This window comes from Cynocephalus volans, chromosome 1 (assembly GCF_027409185.1).
Source record: "Cynocephalus volans isolate mCynVol1 chromosome 1, mCynVol1.pri, whole genome shotgun sequence".
NCBI classification, from domain to species: domain Eukaryota; kingdom Metazoa; phylum Chordata; class Mammalia; order Dermoptera; family Cynocephalidae; genus Cynocephalus; species Cynocephalus volans.
In genome coordinates this window covers 13,721,052-13,742,999 of record NC_084460.1, presented here as the reverse complement: position 1 = coordinate 13,742,999, position 21,948 = coordinate 13,721,052, and the positions used below count along the sequence as shown (strand labels likewise).

The window sequence follows — 21,948 nt, the reverse complement described above, 5'->3', positions numbered from 1 at the left end:
ATGTACTCATACTCTTTAAACAGGATTCAATCTTATGACCCCCCAAAACTACAGGAGTAATCAAAAAGTACTGTCCAGCTACACACCCAGGAAACTAAGTGGGCTTTGGAGAACACATAATAGTCTAGCCACAGCAATCTGGAAGAATTCAATAAATATTTATTATATTTACTTATGGAGCTTAGTTGTCTTTTTTTCCTACAGGGTATATTTCTTTGGTATGATAAGAAGCATGGACAATCAGTCCTATTGCTCTCTGAAAATTATGTGCAACTTTCCTTTCTCTTTAGACTTATGATCTTGGGTTTTTATTCATTTTCTTTTTCTTTTTTTAAATTTTTTAGTTGTACTTAGATTTAGACATTCTGTGTGACCCTGAGTGCTGACCATTAGGTTCCTTCCTCACTCCCCTTTCTAGGAGAAAAGCTACTGCATTGTATTTCACATCTTGCCACTATTTTTAGCCCAACGCTTGGTGAAGCTGAAAGGGAAGCTTTTCTAGCAGGCTGCACCAGACCTGAGAGAAAAAGTGGGTTCGTTTTCAGGTTCTGTGAATTGTAATTCTTCTAATATGGAACCTCAGCACCAGATTTGTGACCACAACTCTGTGGCTGTGCATTTCACTTTACTTTTTAATTTTTGATTCTTTAGATTTGAGTAGCCTGATGACGTCCTGACCAATATTGTTTTTCTTAAAAAAAAGTTATACTACTTTTCCTCCTAAATCTAATTGAATTTAATTCAGTTGCAGCAAGCACCTGCAAAGGATGGTTATTAAGATAGCTGGGGATATGTAAAAGAATAAGCCACCTCCTGTTCCCTCAAGGACCTGATAGACAAAGGGAGGAGACAGACTTTGTAGCACATCAGCATTCTACTGTGTTTATGCAATAGCTCTAAACAATTTATAAATAGACATTATTTTGTACTGTAAAGTTTGTGAATGATTTTTTTAGAGGAGAAAACATTTGAACTACAGGTTGAAAAAATGAAAAAGATCTTACTAGGCAGAAAATAAAAGGGGAATGGGTAGCTGGAAATCTTGCATAGATATCTAGCAAACATTACTTTAGTAGGGAAGTAATATGATCAGATTTGCATTTTAGAAAAAAAAGTTTAGCAACAGAATTGACAATAGATTATAAAATTTTAAACTCTTACATTGAGTTTGTACATATAGGGATGTTCTCTTTCGGTCTTTCAAAGACACAAGACTTTTAAGCATAGAATTGATACAATTGATATCGTCATTGCCTTTTATCACACATACTTTTTCCAAGAGCACAAATATAGCTCTCAAATAACATGAGATCATGTTTTAACTCATTGAAGATGTGGTATATAGTTTCAACTTCTGATAATGACAGAGTAGCTTGTGTCAGACTAACATTCCTACCAAGAGTACTCATAAATCCTTGACAAAGTGTAAGCAAAACCAGAAACTGTTTATTGGCACTGGAGAGAAACTAAAAGCAGGATGAAACTAAAAGAGGATTCAACTGAAAGAAATCACACAGGGTAAGATCCTCATTTAAGATATCACATGACTTTGACCCTGGGGGTCCTACCTAATGTATATGACAAGCAGCTGATAAGGCTCAAACAGAAAGCAGTAGTTTTACTGGCATGAAAAAATCATAGAACTGAATTCAAGGTGGTCAGAATGACTAGTAGAGAAGGGGTGGAAAAAAAAAAGTCACAGAGGGGAGAGCCCCCAAATTTACAAATGAACCTCTTTAATCTTTAGCTGAACCTTGAACTATGCATGTACAGGGAAAGACTCCGAGAAGCCTACGAAGAAAACAAAACCTAGAAGGTTGAAAGAACTGAGCAGAGAATTCAGCAGCTTCTTACTGCAGGTATATAGAGTTTGGAATTTTAGTCTCTCCCCTCCCCACCCTGCCAAGTTAGGGGGCTTGGCTAACACCTTGGGGAATAACACCACATGGCCATGCTTTAGGAGTAAAAACTACATTCTTGGAGTAAGGGCTTTATCCCAGGACTAAGGAAAAACTGAAATAGACCCACCTTAACAAAACCTCCATATTACCTGACAGTAATTTACCTGCTTGCTAGAACAAACTTTAACAGTTTGGAGAGAGACAATAGAATCTAAAGAGTCTACAATATATTATTAACAATTTCTAATATGCCATCAGTAACTAGCAGTCATGCAAAGAAACAAGAAATGTGACCCAGAGTCAAGTGACAAATGAGTCAATATAAGGAGACCCATAGTTGACCTAGATGCTGGAATTGGCACATAAGGACTTTAAAATCATTATGCGAAATCCATTAAGGAATTTACATGGCAAAATAGATATAATGGATGACAAGATGGGAGATTTCAGGAGTAATATGAAAACAGTAAAAAAAGGAACCAAATGGAAATTTCAAGAACTGAAAAAAAAACAAAACCTGAAATTTAAAAATAAATTGGATGGAATTAATAGCAGATTTAATACAACTCAGGAATAGAAAGGTAATAAAAATTAGCAGAAGACATGAACAGACACTTCCAAAAAGAAAATAGATAAATAGCCAATATGCATTTGGCAAGACACTTAACGTTATTAGCCATCAGGGAAATATAAATTGAATATTCCTTTTAGCCATTAGCATTGCTAATATTAAAAAGGCTGACAACACTAAAAGAATGCCAAAATTTGAACTTACATGCATTGCTGGAGATCTGTGTAAATTGGTATAATCACTTGGGAAAACCGTATGTTCATTCTTTATGAAGTAAAATATATAACTACCAAGAAATTTCACTCCTGGATATTTGTCCAATGGAAATGAAAACATATATCCACGAAAGAACTTGTACAAATATGCAGATTTATTCATAATGGCTAAAAACTGTAAATGGTCCAATGCCCATTCACATTCAGATGAGCAGATAAAGAAATTATGGTACATTCAATAATGAAATATTACTCAGGAATGAAAAGGAATGGAGTCCTGATACATGCAACACAGATGAATTTCAAAAATACCAGTCCCCTATGAAATTTGAAGTTATATAACAGGCAAAACTTCGCTATGGTGATTGAAATCAGAGCAGGGGCTCCCTCTGGATGGTGAAAGAGGAAACTGGATGGAAAGGGCACAGAGAACTTTTTGGATTGATGGAAATGTTTTGCATCTTTATTGGAATCATGGTTACATGAGTGTACACATTTATTAAAACCCTACAAGACTAAATGCACATTTAAAACCTGTGCATTTGTATGTACATTATAAATCATAAATAGAATTGATGGTAATTAAGAAAATAACATGAAATAGTGGTTAAATATGCCACATGCAGACATTGAAGTAAGTAAGACTGCCTAGATTCAAGTCCTGAAGGCAGTGAATTATGATTAAGATCACGGTTACTGCGTCAGACACTTTGAGAGTTTTAAATCTCATTGCCAATACATGCCAATACTTAGTGAATGTAGGCAAGTTACTAACCCAAGCTCCTATAAAATGGAGATGATTAAGTTAGTATCTACCTTATAAGGCTGCCCTCAGAATAATGACTGGCATATAGACACATTCAATACATTTAAGCTGTGGTCATTATTAAATAGCTCTTCAGCTAGACTTTCATTGCCCTAATGCAGCCAAGAATGATGGTATAATCATGAAGATTTTGAGAATCAGATGTCTGAAAACTACATTAGGCTGCAATCTAAATAATGAAGACAATATGTGACAGCATGTGATTAATTTAAGTACACTAGCAAATCCTATTTTAGTTATCCATTTCAAACTAAGTAACTATCTCTTTGTCAAGAAAAAACGTTCACTTTAAAGTACTTTCCTTGAAGCTCTTGTATATAAAGTTTCAAACATAGAAAAATTAGGACACAAATTTTTTCCTAATTGCCTCTCTGTTTCCCATCTCGTAATCACATAATCAAAGGTGTATATCTTTCCAGTACATATGTATGTGTGTGTGTATATACATAACTTTGTAAACAAAATTGTGACTGTACTATATCCACTCTTCTAAACCTGGCATTTTCACCTATAAATATTTTCATGTTTAAGACTCTATTGACCTATAAAACTGGTTTGTTCTCTTTAATAGATGCATAATAGCTGTGACATTGATGGACTTTTGTTTATTTAACCAGATCCCTATTGATGGATATCTAGAAGTTCTAAGTTTTCATTATTGTAAACAACTGTAATGTCCTTGTACATATATCTTTTGCATTTGTGTTAATAATTTCATACAATAAATTCAAAAAAGTAATTGAAAGAGTTTGAACAAAATTTATCAATCTTTTAATAGAAAAGCTGTCTGTGTGAGTGTGTGCGTAAACAGTGAGCATCAGAACGTGGAAGAGTTCTCTGGATAGTAGAGTAAATGATGATTTTCATATGCACCTTGCTCCTCTATTTTTCTGATTTTTAAATAAGGAAAATAGTTATTTTTAAATTTACAGAAAATTTTGACACTGTACTAGACACTATGATGAATGCCTCCCATGCACAAAATTATTTAAATTCCACGCACAACTATGTGAGATAGTACCACTATTGACACTGATTTATAAGGAAACTGGGCCTTGGAGCATCATGTGGTTAGTAAAGGATGAATATGGATTTCAACCTAGGTTTTGTGAATGCAGTCTGCAGTAGTCTTCAGTGAATTCATTTTGTTGTGAGGGTCTTTGAGGCCCAGGTTTATTCGCAAACTTTATAGATGTGCAAGTGGTGATGTGGTAAAGTACAGATGAGCTTGTTTCCCAGGAGACTTGTTCAGCCAAAAGTGATGCCTCCATACCAGTCAGTAGCAGCAGAAGCCAACGTGGACATTAGACAAGTTACACCTCCCTCAGTGCCAATAGCCAGCTTCCTCTCAAAATAATAATAATAAAAATAACAAAGAGCAATGATCAGTTGCATGGTGTTATGGACTGTGGAGAGAGGAGGAGGTCTTCAGACCTCTACTATCTGGTCTATTTTCACATTCTAGATTACTATTACTCTCTCTTTCTATCTCCTTCCATTTGGTTTGCAATCTTGCATTTCCTTTCTGTCCACGGGGCCCATTTAGTAACAACTAAGACCCCAAATTCTCAATTTCCTAACTTTTGTGCATATGGTCTTTGAGCCTTCCACCCTAGCACTCACACCTATTCAATTATAGAGGGTTTTAATTTCCAGTGACATCAGATTTTAGTTTTCGAAAGGTGATTGTCACTGTGAAACCTGGCTGTGAATGGGGCCCAAATAAGAAGCCAGAGAGCTGATGAGACCTGAAGTTGGTCAAAGGCAGAAAGCCTGCTCATTTACAGAGTACAAACAGCAGCAGATCTGTTATATTCCCTGTCAAGTGAGTGAGGGGTGGTCTTACTGGTGTTTATCAAGACCTGCTCTACCATGGCCCATCCTCTAGCAACGAGTCAGATGCCCTGGAGAAACGCAATCTTGTTTGTGTCCTGTTGTTGGGGGAGAAGGTAATCAGAGGTTTGGTTCTTATTTTGGTAGCTTTAATTCTCCTCTCTGTAATGAGGTGAGTGGAAAATGTTCCAGAGTGCCTTTCTAACTTTCTTCCTGACCTGACTTCTCTAACCTGTGGGGTACTGGAGGCAACACTTACCAGCTCAGGAGAGAACATTGTTCCCATTTCTTCCCCTCCCTGTGTTTGGTGACAGAGAATTGATAGCTTGAAATTGAATAGTCAATTGAATTGAATATGGGGAGGAGGAGTTCATGAAAAGATTCATATTGTCTTTTAATTCTAGTTTTCCGTGAACTTTTTGAAGTACACTCGTGTTTACTCCATTGAAATTGGTAAATGCTGTATATCAGGGAATCAATCCCCCACCCCAAGAGAACCTATTGTTTAACATTTACCAGCATGTCACTTCTTTAACCCTTCTGCTTCTGCTCACCACCTAAACCACAAATACACACGCGAGAGAGAGAGAGAGAGAGAGAGAGAGAGAGAGAGAGAGAGAGAGAACATAGTGTTTGAAGGATTGAACACCATGGGTTTTCTTCCATGGGTCTATGGTGATTTCCAAGAGGAACAAACTGAGATTCTTTTCTCTTCTCATCTTGAGTTTTACATTAATTTCCAAAAGGCCAAATATAATCTATTTTTTTTTTTCCTTTCTCCCCTAGTGGATGGCTGTATTCATAGAGCAGCTGGCCCCTGTTTGCTAGCTGAGTGTAGGAACCTGAATGGCTGTGATACTGGAAATGCAAAAATCACATGTGGCTATGACCTGCCTGCAAAATGTGAGTACAACATTTTTGAACACTGTTTGAAAATCATGTGAGAACTCTTACGCTGTTTTAGTCCTCAAGTTCATAACTGGAAAAGAAAATGGTTGTGGTGGTATTTAATTAAATGTGCTTATTTTCAGATTTTGTACATGGTAATAATAATGTGTTTTTCAAATATGTCTCCAATACACACACACAATATCTAACTGTAGGTGATTTTTGTTAAGGTCTGTGACAGTGTCTCTAAAACAGGGAAATAAAAATATGAGCAAAATATACATTACAGTGCTTAAGTGGCACGGAGTGACAGCTTCTGGAAATGATGCCAATTTCTTATTCCTGGTTCAGGTTTCTTGATTGTGGATGTGTTTAGAGCAAAGGAGATCAAAGTGATGTATTGTGTTTTCAGCTGCCATGTAAAGGCTGATTGGCAATTACAGCCAAGGCATCTGTCACACTTTGCTTTCAGGAAAAGCCAATGGAATGTGGTTGTCAGTGTGTGAATGTATTTGCTCTTTGAATGGGGAATGGTCAAAATTTCCATCATATTTGAATAGAAAGAAATATTGCATTTGATTGACCTTGTTGCTTAGTCATTTAGCGAACTGGATGAGGTGGTGTGGAATAAAAATACTAAGAGAAAAACTGGTTAAAGGCATAGCTTTTTTTTTAATCACATAACCTTCAGGGTCTGGGGATAGAGGTAGAGGGTTTAATTGCACATTTATGTGTGCATTGACCTGGAAATTGAGACACCAATTTATTGATTATCCCATTCACCTGCTTCTTATGATGCTACCTAGATCTGTTCATGAATTTTATGTAGAAGTAAAGCTGGTTTGGGGTATTTTTTAAGCAGCAGAGAAAACATGAGCAAAAGAATTATAACACAATCTATAGGACACTATTTGGGTTATGTATAGACAGACTGTATAAGAATGAATTTCCTGTGGATATGTGTGAATGAAGAAACAGTGTGTTATACTGTATTCTAAAGGTTAATTTTAAAATATGTTTAAATTTGAGGATTTATAGTAAACAGTAATAGGTTAAAATGACATTTTGCTTTATAAACATTATAATACTACCTTATTACTCACAGTGGGTTGCTAGTGAAAGTATATCAACAATATACTGCTTAATTTTTCCTTTAATGACTTCTCATTTTTCTTTCTTTGTTAGTGGGTTTTTTTTTTTTTTTTTTTTTTTTACTTAGCATGAAAAGTCAAATTATGTGCCAATAACTCCTCTTTCCTACTTGGAATATATATTTATGTCAAAGAAAGCCCCTTATTTACAATGGTGTTCAGAATGGTTCTCCCTCTGACACAGAGCTCATGATCTGAGTATTAAAGGCGATTTCCCTCTCCAGGATTATATAGCTCTATGTTTACAAATGTTGGTCCTTTTTCTTTCTAACACCTTGCTGCCTCTGTGATCTAGCTAACTTCTACCACCCTAAGAACAAGCAGATTATTGGCTATTTTCAGACTTGTGTCTGTTCTTAGACCAATGAATAGGCCTGGACTTTTATTGATTCACTACTTTGTTTTTATTAAGACACAAATCAAAAATTCTTCAACTCTGAGCTAGCTGAAGAAAGATAAACTCAGAATCACTAAATATGTCCAAATAAAATGGTGGCTTTGGTGTATGGGTTGACACCATGACAATTTTTTTTAATGTGCTTGCTCCTGTTTGTCATCCTTCTGAATGAGTTATTCTGCTTCCTTTGGATGTCATTTATCTTAATTTGGGGTTATTGAAGATTTTCTTAATACCAGACACTGAGGTACAAAAATCAATAAGCCATTCCCTGTGCTTGAGGAATTCTTATGCTTGACTCACACCTTTGAGTTAAGGTGTGGCTTTCACGGGTGTCCTGGGGCAACTGGGTCTTTGTGGGCCAAAGACTCTAGACATGGAAAGTGTCAGTACAGAATCCAGGTGAGCTGAGATACTGAGAGCCTGACACTTACACAAGTCACTGCATGCAGCCCACAGAGCATGTCTAGTGAAAAAAATCACCCAATAGAATAGAAATTACCAGACAGGTATGGCAGTGCCATCTCATAAATATTGCAAACGTGGAATAGTTGTGAATAGGTGTTGGTATTTCTATGTAATTTAAAAGATTAACAATTTATGTTAAAAACATAAAGGAAAACAGTACAAAAATGAGTAATAATAGCTTACATTGATATGCCACTTTATAGTATTTCACAGTACTTTCACAAGCCCTTATATTTTAAATTATGTTTTATGAACACTGTGTATGTGTTCATTTTCCCTTTTCCTATCCCTGGGAAATGTTTTTCTTTCTCATCAATTTGGTTCATCCATTTCAGAGTCATTAACAATCCACAGATGTGCTTTTGTAGTGAGAGAATGAAAAGGGAGCTCATTACATACTGTTTGGGTCATTTTTCCCTTCCATATTTAATAATTCCATGACAGTTTGACAGTAGGGACTAGTTTCTATCTGTCCTCTGGGATAGCAGGTTTATCATTATGGGGGTACTAAAGCCAGGCATCCAGCCACAGTGATAATTTCTTCATGCATCAGCAATTTGTTTGGAAAATGCTATTGGGTTACAGAGAAACTTGGTAATTTTGGACTGGTCTTTGCTTCTTTTATGCTTGCTCAATTAATCTTTCCATAAATGGTTGTATTTGAATTCATTATACTTGTAGTCTGTGTTCTGTGACTCATCATGATTGGTGGAATGATAAGCCCAATATATTTAGTTTATTCTTCACTGCTTTGATGTTTTGAATGATGATTTTTTTCTGTAAGAATATTTTCAATCATTCTTTTTGAAAAAAATCTTAAGAGTGGACAGAATATTGGCCAATATTGCTAAGGAAATGACTTAAGAAGTAAACAAAGGACTGTTTATATAATTGGGTCTTTGGGGAATCTTCTCTTCTACACTATAAGATATTTTGGTGATTCATAAGAACATTTAGATTTCTAGAGATTTTTAGAAGGTTGTTGACAAATGGGAAGTTTCTATTCAAGCTATCATCAACCCACCAGCTTCGTGAGGTTTGTCCATCTCAATAAAGTTCTTGTGTCATTATCTAGCAGTGTCTCCTAAATACGTGCTGAATTCATGTGAATGCATGAAGGATCAAATGAATGAATTGTTTTAGGACCTTTACGGCTGGAAAATAATTTTTTAACTGTTGCCTCTACTTCTAATACTTTCCCTCCTGCAAACTATTTGATGCAGTCCTCGTAGATTAATATACCTAAATCCAGGGTCCTTATACTGTCTCCGAGACTCTATAGGAGGTGACATTTGCCTCTTTGACATTACCTCCTTCTACACTTTCCCTTGCTCACACAGGCTGCTCTGCTGATCCTCAGCGTGTTTGCGTTGACGTTCCCTCTGCCTGGAATTCTGCTCCTCTAGACACCTACATGACTTGCTTCTCTTACCTACTTGAATCTTGTTCAAATGTAACCTCTGGTGTTGCCTTAACCATCTTATTCATAATTGCTTCTCTGCTTTATTTATAATTGCTTATCTGTAGCATTTAATCTTTAAATATACTATATCATTTATTTATTTCTTTTGTTTATTGTATGTCTTCTACCAGTAGAAGGGCAGAGACTTTTTCTTAGTGTGTTTTAAATTTATTACTATATCCATACAGGTTATATGTTTGCCACATAACAGGGGCTCAAAAGATATTTCCTGAATGAATGAATAAAACTTAATTTTTCCAGACTCTGCTCACATATCACTTCTGCCAGGAAACAAGTCTTCTCTTATCACCTCAGCTAAAAGTGACTTCTTTTTCCTTCAAACATCAGAATACTGCATGTTAACACTCTGAGGGCACTTTTAATGTGTTTGTATTTTTTGTTGTCATATATGCAATCTTTCTAACAGAGTCCTTTGTATATAATGGGTACTAGAGAAACGCGTATCAAATGAATTAATGGTTAAGTGTGGCAAACTGGTTAATAAATGGCGGTGGGTGGGATTAAAAGAAAAGTTATACTGATATTTCTAAGATACTATGAAATTAGTGTCAATTATCCATTGTGTTTTTTTAAATCGTGTTTTAACATATATTTAATTCCGAAGTCCCTAAGAAATTTACTCTTAATGGAGCTTTTCCTAAAGAGGAAAAAATAAAAATAAAGAAAACATATCAACTTTATTTGGTGATTTTTCAGCATAGATCCCGTGTCTATTCTATTTCTTTAGCCACTTTTAGGCGTTAGGGCTGAATAATCATCAAACATAAAAGGATAAAAGTAATAAATCTGTGTATATAAAATGCTGAAATCTGTTTCTTTTATTCCTTCTATTTAATCTTTGGAAGGCATCAACGGGTAATATTAGCATCCAACTCAGTTTTTCATTAATCATTGGATGAGAAACTCTAGGGTGAGAGACCAGCATAATATGTTTAAATAAGTGGCATGAATCAGAATCCTTATTCTATTCCCAGGTGCAAAAATAATCAGATGATAGTAGCTTAAAAGGTACTGTTGATAGTAATTAGTACTTCTCTTGTGCCCTTCATCAAGAAATCATAGTACTTTGAAACACTAGCTCATCAGTCCTTTTGAAATTCCTGTGAGGAAGTGACATGACAAGTAACGATACTTTTTTCCAACACAAATAGAAATTCAGGTACACAGAGGTTAAATCTGTTGCTCTCAATAACAAACTAAATCCATATTAAAGGCATGGCAGTGGCCAGAGATCCTTGAGCTAGGGAGAAAGCCTGTGGCAGGTGCTGGCCAGGTCTGAGTAGTTGTTACAGATATTGTATGGCCACATAGCCTGAAACATTTAACATCTGGCCCTTTACAGAAAAAGTTTTCCAACTCCTGGTCTATGGCAATCCCCACTTTTAATAAAGGAGGAAGAGGGGTTTCAAAGACATTAAATATTTATTGAATTTTATTAAATGTATGTGACTTAGATCACAATTGACAAAAGTGAGACTGAAATACCTACCACTTAGAGCCACAACAAACGAGATTGTGTATTTAAAAATAGTTTTAAAAACAAATCTTATATATTTTACTACAATTTAAAAAAAGTAAAAAAGAAAAGCCTACCATCTATTTCTTGGGACAGTCCTTGCTTCTGTTGCCTCAAAAGAACATTACCTTTGGAAGATGATCTGAAACCTTTCGAATCTTTCAAATAATAAGACCACTTTTAAAAAAATGCCTGGAAAAAAAATGGTCATTTTTCTCAATAGGACCAGAACTGGGAAGTGAATAAGTCAAGTCTCTGAAGGGAGAGTTAGTTTAAACCCCCAGAGCATTAGGCAATAAATCTTTATCCCTTGCTTCCTACAGTGGTGTTAGCTAACGTGCTGAAAGGAGCCCACAGTACTGAGGAAATTCAGTTTCTAGAGTAGGTAACTCATAAGATGATTCTGAGTTAGTTCTCTGCAAAGGGCGACCTGCTTTCGGCCATCGTGGGCTCTCCCAGCAGGTGTCTGATTGTGAAAGTAGTGGAGTGGGCATGCTGCTAAGAGTATGACTCTGCCAGGCTTTGATGCAGACCTGAGGGCCCTCATGAGCCCCTTCTATAATTAACTGACTTATATTACATAAAGAGAAAAACAGCTTTTGAAGATCATAAGATCGTCTTCTTTCCTGATGAGAAAGAGGGGATTGTTCTTCCTAAAATCAACTCTGATTGGCTCATTTTCCTTTTGTGCTTTAGGAGTTTATTTTCTGTTTGAACCTATTTCTCCATAATTACCACCCTTTTCATTTGTATTAAGCAGTTTTGTACATTTTATCTCATTAGTAGTCCTCATAATGAATGTGGAAGTGAGAAGGGCAGAAAGATTGTAAAACCCAGAGCAGTGGTTCTCAAAATGTGGTTCCTGGGCCAAGCCCGTGGCGCATTCGGGAGAGTGTGGCGCTGGGAGCGCAGCGACGCTCCCGCCGCGGGTTCGGATCCTATATAGGAATGGCCAGTGCACTCACTGGCTGAGTACCGGTCACGAAAAAGACAAAAAAAAAAAAAAAAAAAAATGTGGTTCCTGGAGCAGCAGCAGCAGCTGGGAATTTGTTAGAAATGCAAATTCTCATGCCCCACCCTAGGCCCTCAGAATCAGAAACTGTGAGTCAGTGAGCTCTCCAAGTAACTCTGATGCACACTCAAATGTGAGGGACCATTGCATTAGGAAGGGTGGAACCTGAGTAGTATCCTTGCCATTTGATTCCTTGCCCTACACTCTTTTGGCTACACAACACAGGCATCCTTTTGTGCCACAGACAAGCAGTCTCACATGTTCTTTTCCTTTGTGGAATCTTCAGTTAGTGATGATATCTGGTTTTTTTGTTTTGTTGTTGTTGTTTTGTGTGTTTTTTTTAACTTATTTATTACCTGCCTTCTCAAACAGAATAATATTTTAGGGAGAGAAGTGGTATTGGTCTCATTCATTGGTATCCTTGCTCTTGGTACATACTTACTGCAGGAATCAGTGAAAGCACTGTCTTTGTCTCCTCCTCTCTTTTGTCATAGTCATAGCTGCCACTGCAAGAAACCAACCCAGAAGACACTCAAGATAGGGCTTCATGATTCCAGAAATCTGCAGAGCTAGTACTGCTGCTGCCTTAAGCATTTCTGTTATCCCATCACCAGACATGCTCTTTGCTCAAATACTCTAGCACCGGGGGCAACATTTGCTTAACGTATCCACATCGCCACATGTATATCCTACACTTGATTATTTTCTCTCATTTTCTCTTTTTTTGACCCATTGTGATAACATAGATTCATTCCATCCCAAGATGTTTTTGTGATGAAATAAATAAGCAATTCTAATATGAAATAGTGTCTTTTAAAAATATCTGTATTTTGGAAGCAGCTAGTATTTCCATTGCTGTGTTACTGGCTGAGTGTAAAATAAATGGCTGTGTTTTGCTTGTATTATTTGCCATCTTAGCTGGCCTTCAGAGGACACTGTCTATACCTTTTTTTTCCTATGTGATCAATAGGAAATAACAGTGTAAATCAATTCTGGGTAATAATGTAAATGGGCTCTTGAAGGCAGTTCCTGCTGTGGAATAAGTAGTTAGTAGCGACACTGGCATTAACCGCAGTGGGGGTAATCAGCCTTTGGATGTGTTTAATCAGAGTTATCAGCTAAGATTAAAAAGAGAGGCACTGTTGTGCAGGCATAATCATTTTCAGGATTTAAAAGATGAATATTTGAAGGTGTTCTCATAAATTAAAGCCATCAGAATGGCTTTGAGTAATTTAGGATGCTTTGAGGTCAGGCACAAGCAAACAGGAAAAGTTAATCTCAGAGCCACAGCAGTTAATGTGCACAGATTGCAGAATACATTTATTAAAATAAGTAGCAAATGCTGAGTTAAATGAAGACTTCTCCCCCTGTGTTAAGGTGCTCCTTGAGCTATTACTAGCATATATGATTTGATTAAAAAGTGGGCAACACATAACAGTTTAAAAATGTATTAATTATCTTTGCAATTAATCACTAATCCCAAAGATTAAATATTAGACACTTTATGACTTGATTGGAGGTGTTTTCAGTTGAAAATGTTGATGGAACCAAGCTCTGCACTATGGAATGAAAGATTGATTCTGTGTCAAGAATGATAGCCATCAAGGTAGAAGATCTAAGAAACCATGAATCAAGGATATTGTAACATTTCCTCACACATGATTATCTGGGGGTAGTAATATCCACCTCAGGAGAATCTGTTAAGGAATATATGTAAAACTACTTTTTGATACTGTAAGACATCAAAGAGATATATGGCTCTATTATTGCTTGTAAAATGCTTGGCATATTTCATTTTCTTATTCAACCCATGTGCACTGAGTGCTTACTCTGAGCTAGAGTTCTCTTCTAGAATGTAGACAACTATAGTGAAGAAGACACCAAGGTCCTTGTCCTCTTAGATCTTAAGTTCTAGCAGAGAGAGACAGATAATAAACACATTCACATAAAAGCAAAGAATCTCAGATAATTGCAATGAATATGAGGGAAAAAATCACATTACCCAAAGTGTAAAATGAGGATTAGTCCATAAATTTTCCAGTTGATCTTCCTTGCTACAAATATTCTATTTCAATTCTGACTTACATATAATTTTAGTCTAGTTTTTGGAGGTAATAAAGGTAGTGCTGCTGCTGATGGAGCTGACGGGAATTTTAATGATCACCCAATCTGACCTCATAATTTTACAGATAAGAAAACCGAAGCTCAGAAAAATTACTTATTTTTCCCAGGGTCATGTGGTAAGGAGCAAAGACAAGACTAGAGCCTGGGTGTCTTGATTCACAGTACAGTGATCTTTCTGCTAAAATGTACTGCCTCTTATAGTCTCTTTGATTATGCTAACCCTCTTGTAGGTGTATTATGAGAATTTAATCAACTATTAAGTGAGATGATGTACATGAACAAACTTTTGAAATAATAATTTCTTATATCGTATAGCATCTTGTTATTCATAGTAATTTTAGATAAGTTACATATCAATCAATTATGGTACCATGAGCTTTACCAGTAAAGCTTAATGACAGTAATCTGTTAGGATAGATGCAACAGTAACTGGTCTGAGAAAATATGGAAGTTACATACAGGAATTAACAAATATCCTACACTGTTCTCAAGACTGAGACATTTTGCTCCTGCCTCTTTCCAGTATCTTTACCTCAGAGAAAAGGGACACTTCAGAAGTCATTTCAAGAAGCTCTACATGGCAACTTTATCACTTTTAAAGATATGTCCACAAATTCTTTGATAGTCCTCCCGTGGAGAGGCAGAGCTTAATTTCTCTCTCCTTGAGCATGGCATGGACTTAATGACTTCCTTGTACTGAATAGAAAATGTGAAAGTAATGAGAATTACTGAAATTAGGTTAAAAAGAAAAAAAGACTGCAGTTTCCATCTTGGATTCTCTCTCTCTCTCTCTCCCTCTCTCTCTCCACTCTGTGTTAGTTTCTTAGGGGTGCCATAACAAATTACCACAGTCTGATAGCTTAAAACAGCAGAAATTTATTCTCTCACACTCATGGAGGCCAGAGGTCTGAAGTCAAGATGTCAGCAAGGAAATTCATCCTTTCCTCTTCCAGTTTCTGCTTCTGGTGGTTCCAGGTGTTTTTTGGCTTATGGGAACGGAACTCCAATCTTGCTTCCATCTTCACATGGCATCTTCCCTGTGTCTCTCTGTGTCTTTTCCCCTTTTTTTTCCCTTAGAAGGACACTTGACATTGGATTTAGGGTTTACACTAAGCCAGGATGATCTCAAGGTCCTGAGATCCTTAACTTAATTATATCTGCAAAGACTCTTTTTCCAAATTAGTTCATGTTCAAAGGTTTTAGGGATCAGGACATGGATCTATCTTTTTAGAGTCACCATTCAACCCACTACACACTCCCTCTGGGTGAAGCTACTTTCCATGTCATGAGCAGCCCTAAGGAGAGAAAAATCATCTACCGTGTTATAAGGGAACTCAGACATCCTCTGGAGATACCCATAGAGTGAGGAACTGAAGCCTGCCTGCAGCAAAGTGAGTGAGTTTAAAAGCAGATCTTCTGAAGTCAGACAACAGCCATATACGTGAGCATGGGAGCACATTCTCCAGCCTCAACCAAGCGTTCAGATGTCTGCTATTCTGGCTGACAGTTTGACTGCGACGTCATGAAAGACCCTGAGCCAGAACCAACCAGCTAAGCCACTCCAAATTCCTGACCTGCAGAAATCGTGAGATAATAAATGTTATTTTAAGTTTGAGCTTACTCACTATGCAGCAACAGGTAACTAATACAGCAACTATGGCCATGAAGTTTATAAAGTAGGGTAAGGAGCTCACTAGCAGAGTGTCTCATGTCTGCTGATATCTGTTACATTTTCTCAGTGTGTGACATGCCTGGCTGAAGGACAAGCCTGAAATGGAAGGTGAAAGTAAAATAGAATTTTGGGTAATGTTACCCTTAGTCAGTGATCTTAAAATCAAAAAATGCAACCATATCCCTTCACCACACCTCTGTCATAAGCAGCATACTGGGTTGGAAAAACTAAGAATAGAAACTTCTCAGACAGACATACAGATAGACAGATATATACATACATACATATGTACATAGGCAAGGGTCAAAGAGGACCAAAATTTCAGCTTAGTAAAGAAGTGTTGGGAAGAAAAAAACATAAGCCAAAACACACAATTGGGTATTAATATTTACCTGCTATTCCTTAAGAGTTTTTTGGTCTTTACACTTGCTACTCACATGCTTTTTTACTGATAGCAATTACTGTTTTCACTCTGAGGAGGAGTATTCCTTCATTTTCTAATCTGTGTTAACGCTGTGAGCTGAGTGAAGCAGAGGTAACTTCCTATTTACATTTGCAGTGGTGCCTTCTGAATCTGTTTACTGTACTAGGTGATGTGTTTCCCATTAGCCCCTTCATTTCTCAGAACTATGTAGAGTTTGCTCCATTTCTAATCACATGCCATTTGTGAAATCCCTAATTTCCTAAGGCCTTCTGAAGATTTCCTCTTTCTACCTGTGATATTTTCAAGAAAAATTTATTCCCCCTCTGTGTTTATTCTGCTTAGTGAAGATCAGCAAACAGCCTTAACTACGTTTTTGCAAATTCTCCTTCAAATTGTATCTGTATTGTATCTGGCATCCAGTTACCCATTTGAAGGTCTGTGGAGGGCAAAGGACTGTCTTGGAAATTCCTTCTGTTTATAGATACTCAGTTTTTGCTTTCTTATATCATGGTACATGGTGCCAAACTGTTGTCTTTCCTCCCATGGCCAGGTGATTTTGTTCCTACTTTAATGTTACTCCTGTACTTGGTACAGTGTGTCATACACATATACATGTCATCTTTCACGTACTTCCTTCACCTTATGCCCAGAACAGATTCCTTCTATGTTAACGTTTTGTGAATATGGAATTCAGGGATTTTGTTCAGTTTGTGGAGCTGTTTGGGAAAGCAGTCTGGAAGAGTTTGGGTTTGGGAGTGGATTGATGGAACTGGGATGGAGAGCACTAGGGACTCCCCAGGAAATCTGCTGGCTGGCATCCTGGAGTAGTAGGCAGAGGAAAGCCAGCTGCTGTGCTACATGGGCTGCCAGGACTGGGCCTTCCTCCTGCCTGTGTCCAGGACACATCCTATCTATTGCTTTAAAATTAACAAGTTATCTTATCTTCCTCCTAATAATATCTACTGCCTGAGTAGGTGGGTGGATGAGAAGAACGGTGAAAGACTGAGAAACCTCACATCAAAATGTATCCCTCAGGAAGGGTCAGGGCTCTGTACATAGAATATTGCAGTTGGGAGATCAATCCATACAGCTATACACAGAGCGGGAGGAGAAATTTAGGGAACTACACATCAAGTAAGCGTCAATACTTCAAACCCTTCCTTAAATTCTCCATTGTCTGCAATAGCAGTGTTTCTCCGTATACAAAATTAACTGGGTGTCGTGGGCACCAAACCTATTACCCTAAACACATGAATACCACACTCTAAGTAACATTCTATTATTTATGCCTATTTTGAGATTTACCATCACAGAGCCTTTTTTCCTCTCTTATTCTCATTTTTTTCTTACCACTCCATTCAGAAATATTGGATCAATATTTTAAAGTCTGTATGTGAGATGTTTCTATCTATTGTTCATCATGGTAAACTAACAACTTTTTATTCATCACTGCCCTGAGGGTATACATTTGGGGACAATGGAGCTTTTGGTAAGAGTCTTTCAATTACAACACTTTAAAGTTGGAAAGAAATTTAGAAATTGCTCTTCTAGCAGTTGACACCAGTTTCTCCCACTAAGTACTAGGCGTGATTTTTATCCTGTTGTTTAAGACTGTATACATCTAACAATCTGTCGGGTACATAGTAGTAACTGTTTCATTCATTCAATAGACACTGAGAGGCTCCTTAGAAGTGTCAGGTGATTTGCTTATCTTCGGGGAAAGAATGGTGTATAAAACAGACGGGGGACCTTACCCTCATGGAATTGAGCTGAGTTGAGCTGAAAAGAATTGAGCAACTTGCCCAAGACAACACAGATATTTAAGAGATGAAACCTTGCTAAGAATCCAGATTGTCAGTGTCTCAGTCTTTGGTCTTTCTTTTCTGTGGTGATTTTATTTGGAGCCTCTTATAATGAACAGATCTGGTGGTGTTGCCCTTATATGGATGCCCTTTCTGTTTGGAATGTTCTCCCTATTGATACCCACACCATCTAAAATGTTTAAGAACATGGACTTTGAAGCCCAACATTCAGGGCTCAAACTCAGGTTCTGGATTTGGGCAAATTATTTAACCTCTTTGTGCCTCTGTTTGCCATCTGGAAAAAGGCATGAGAAAAACCCCACCCTCCTAGGGGTGTTGAGGTTCCAACAAGTTAATGTCTGTGTAGCATTCAGAGCACTGTCTGACTCCGAGTGAACGCTGTACAAAGTTAGCTGCTTTTCAGCAGGTCACCGACCATCTTATCTAAAATGTCATCCCATCACTCTCTAGCCTCTTGGATTGCTTTAGTTGACGTCAGAGCCGTTATCACCGTCTAAGGTTATTTTATGTATTTATTAGGATTTTTTTGTTGAATGTATCTATTTTCCAGTAGAATGCAATCTTCATGAAAACAAGGACTTTGTTTACTGTTATATCTGCATATCCTAGGAATGCGTTCAAAACCACTTGTGAATGAACAGATGTATGTGTGCAGGAAACTTTAATTATTTACAATTATTGACAGAGTTATTGGGAAAAACTAGCTTAAGAGTACATTTAGTTTTATGCTCTGTTTATCTTCTAGTAACTTGGCTAATCGTTACTAGAAATAACTAGTAAATAAGCCAGGAAAACAGAATCAATGTATGGGAAGGTTAAGCCCATAATTTGATGTTTGGTAAATCTACCATGGATGTTTTAAGTGTACTGCACATCTTTTTCATATTTTTCAAAACTCTGTTGTTTAAGTAGCAGTATCAGTATGAAATAAAACAGAGAGGAAGAAACTTTTCAGTGACCTGGGAACTACGTCTTGACCTGCCTAACTAAAAGCCAGTGGATTGATAGTGAGGTCCTTTCCCATTGATATAGATAGAGTCTGTGTTCGGAGATGATTTCCAAGCTCAATTTATTATTAAGCCTCATTAAAATAAAGTGGTGATTTTATGGATTTGAAATGTGTTATACAGACTTTTTTGATTGAGATGGTCAGCCCAAGTGCTTACAACTTACATGTTGTAAATGTGTTTAAAAAGGGAAATATTGATGTGTGTTTCTTCTGTGTTCAAACTGTTCAGACTTTATGGGAAAATAATAAAGCTTTACAACTTGTTCTTCACAAATTGGATGCTAGGGACCTTGCAGCAACATGAAAAATCTATTTATTATTTTGTGTCAGAGCAATCTGGGCAATTTCCCCCTTTATAGACTACAGAGTTAATTGTTGTCTGAAGCAGAGAGAGAAATGGCATGATAGTCAGTGGTTGGAGAATATTAATTTTACAGAAATAGAATTGCATTTTATTACGAGGAAGGCAATCAGTCTCACAAATTATATTTCTGCAGAAATATTCTTAAGCATTTATACTAATAATATGTATTCCTATACCGATGTCAAAATAATTTCTTTTCCACCGGTAACCAGTTTCACCATAGAACTTTAAATCTAGAACTTGGGGTTAACTTCTCCTCATATTAAAAGAGTAGTATGAGTATTCTTTCAGAGATAAGCTTTACCCATGCTCTGTCTGTGTGTGCACATGCACGTGTGTGCATGAAATATATACCCATACACTATAGTTTGAGGAAAACTCATTTTTAGCTTCCATTCCTGTAAGGTCCTAGGTGCTATATTTTGCAAGATGCTGTATAACATTAAACTTCATGATATATAAATTTAGTTTTATAGAACTATTTCAAAAATTCTAATGATGGACCTTTCAGACCATAATTGAATATCTACCATAGGGTAAAACAAAAGTTCCATTTGTGAAGCTGAATATCACTCAACTATTCAATTATGTTTGTATGTAGTTAAGTAAGCTTGTTCATTTGCAGTGAAACTATATGGTGTTGGGTTTTTAATTTTATCTGTGATAAATATGCCAGATAGCCAAAACCTATGCTTAGTACTTCGGGGGAAAGAGGGATCCGTGATATGTGTATTTGTGTTATACCATTCTATTCACAGATTGTACCAAATCCATTAAAAAGGGGGAACTAAATTGCTTACAGTAGTAAAATTCATTTCCCTCTGTGAAAGTTAGTACTTTTTGATGCATGCTGATTGGGCTTTAACACAGTCAAAATGTACACACCAAACATATGCATTTAGCTCTCAAACAGGAGCTGGCACTGTTAGAGCCATAGGAGCAAGTCAGCTCACCAAAGCAATCTCTCTTTCTTCCTTTTGGAGAAAGCAGCCTAAAGTCTGCTGTCTCAAACCTCAGAGTGGGCTTTCCAATGAATAAAAATAAGTTTTGTAGCATGGCAAAACTTTGAGACCTCCAACTCGTCTTTCTTATTTCCCTTCTATGAAGTATTTTTGGTCATGAGACTTACACCTTAAAAGATGAACAGAAAATGAGCTGAAACACTGATTTTTAAAAAGTACAAAATGTAAGTGGGAATCAGTGTCTTTAGTTACCTTTGCAATGAGCACAACAAAACATACACAAATGATGATGTCTTTAGCCACAGACCACTCATGTTTCCCTTCTGCCTTTAGTATTTCTGTATGCCATTGGTATCTACATATGTTCTGTATATAGTTTCTACCTATGACTTTCTGATAATTTAAATATATGGCTTACATGATTATCCACTTTCTCTTACTTTCATTCTATCTTGACTAGTCTAAATTAAAAGCTTTTTAAGGTCTTGTGTGTTCTCCATGTCATGCTCCAAACATCTATACTTCTAAAAAATGATGTGGGACTTCCTTGATAGCTCTGTCTTTCAAGTTTTCCTCATAGGTGATGCCACTTGACTGAAAAGACCTCTTGGTAATCCAGTAATTAAATTCTTCTAGTTGGGGCTCAAGAGAGATCCCTTGTGCTGAATTGCTCTGCACAGCAAATGACATTATAATGAGTTTTTAACTTATTAGTTAAATGAATGAATGGGAACTTCGCTGTTGCAATTCATTAGTATTTTATGGTGTAAACCAAGACTTGGTGCTGTGGATGAGAGCCAGTGCAATCTTCTCTTCTTATAATTAATTATCATAATGTATTAAAGGTAGATTCACTGAAAGGAGAAATATCCTTGTAAAGGAAGCCTAAGACAGTCTAAGAAAGCATGTTATCACTTCTGTATGCCACTGAGCTCTGTCTGTGTGGCAGGAGTTGTTCTAGATACTTGTGCAATATTACTTCACTGTAATCCTTAAAACAGCCCTCTGTGGTAGGTGCTGTTATTATCTCTAGTATATGCAATGAATGTCAGACACAGAGAGGTAAATAACTTGCCTGAGTTCCCATGGCTAGTACGGATATAGCAGTGATGCAAACTTAGGCAGTCCCTGTCCATAGTTCTGCACTTGCAAACAAGATTTTATTTCATCCCTAGGCATGAACATGAAGATTTGCTTATACATGAATTAATTTTGTTGATATTGCTTCTCTTAGATTTCTTTTTTTGATGAAAGTTAATGATGCTATTTAGAAAGCATTTTTTAAACCTTAAAACATTTAAGCTCAGAA

General features: G+C 36.7%; 1 protein-coding gene across 1 annotated transcript in view; it reads left to right on the top strand.

Annotated features, from left to right (window-relative positions):
- The window catches only part of MACROD2 (mono-ADP ribosylhydrolase 2), a 1,973,048-nt gene that overhangs the window by 719,023 nt on the left and 1,232,077 nt on the right, over positions 1-21,948 (top strand). Inside the window, 1 exon segment of the mRNA XM_063101974.1 lies at positions 6,133-6,249. Coding sequence (XP_062958044.1) covers positions 6,133-6,249 — 117 coding nt within the window.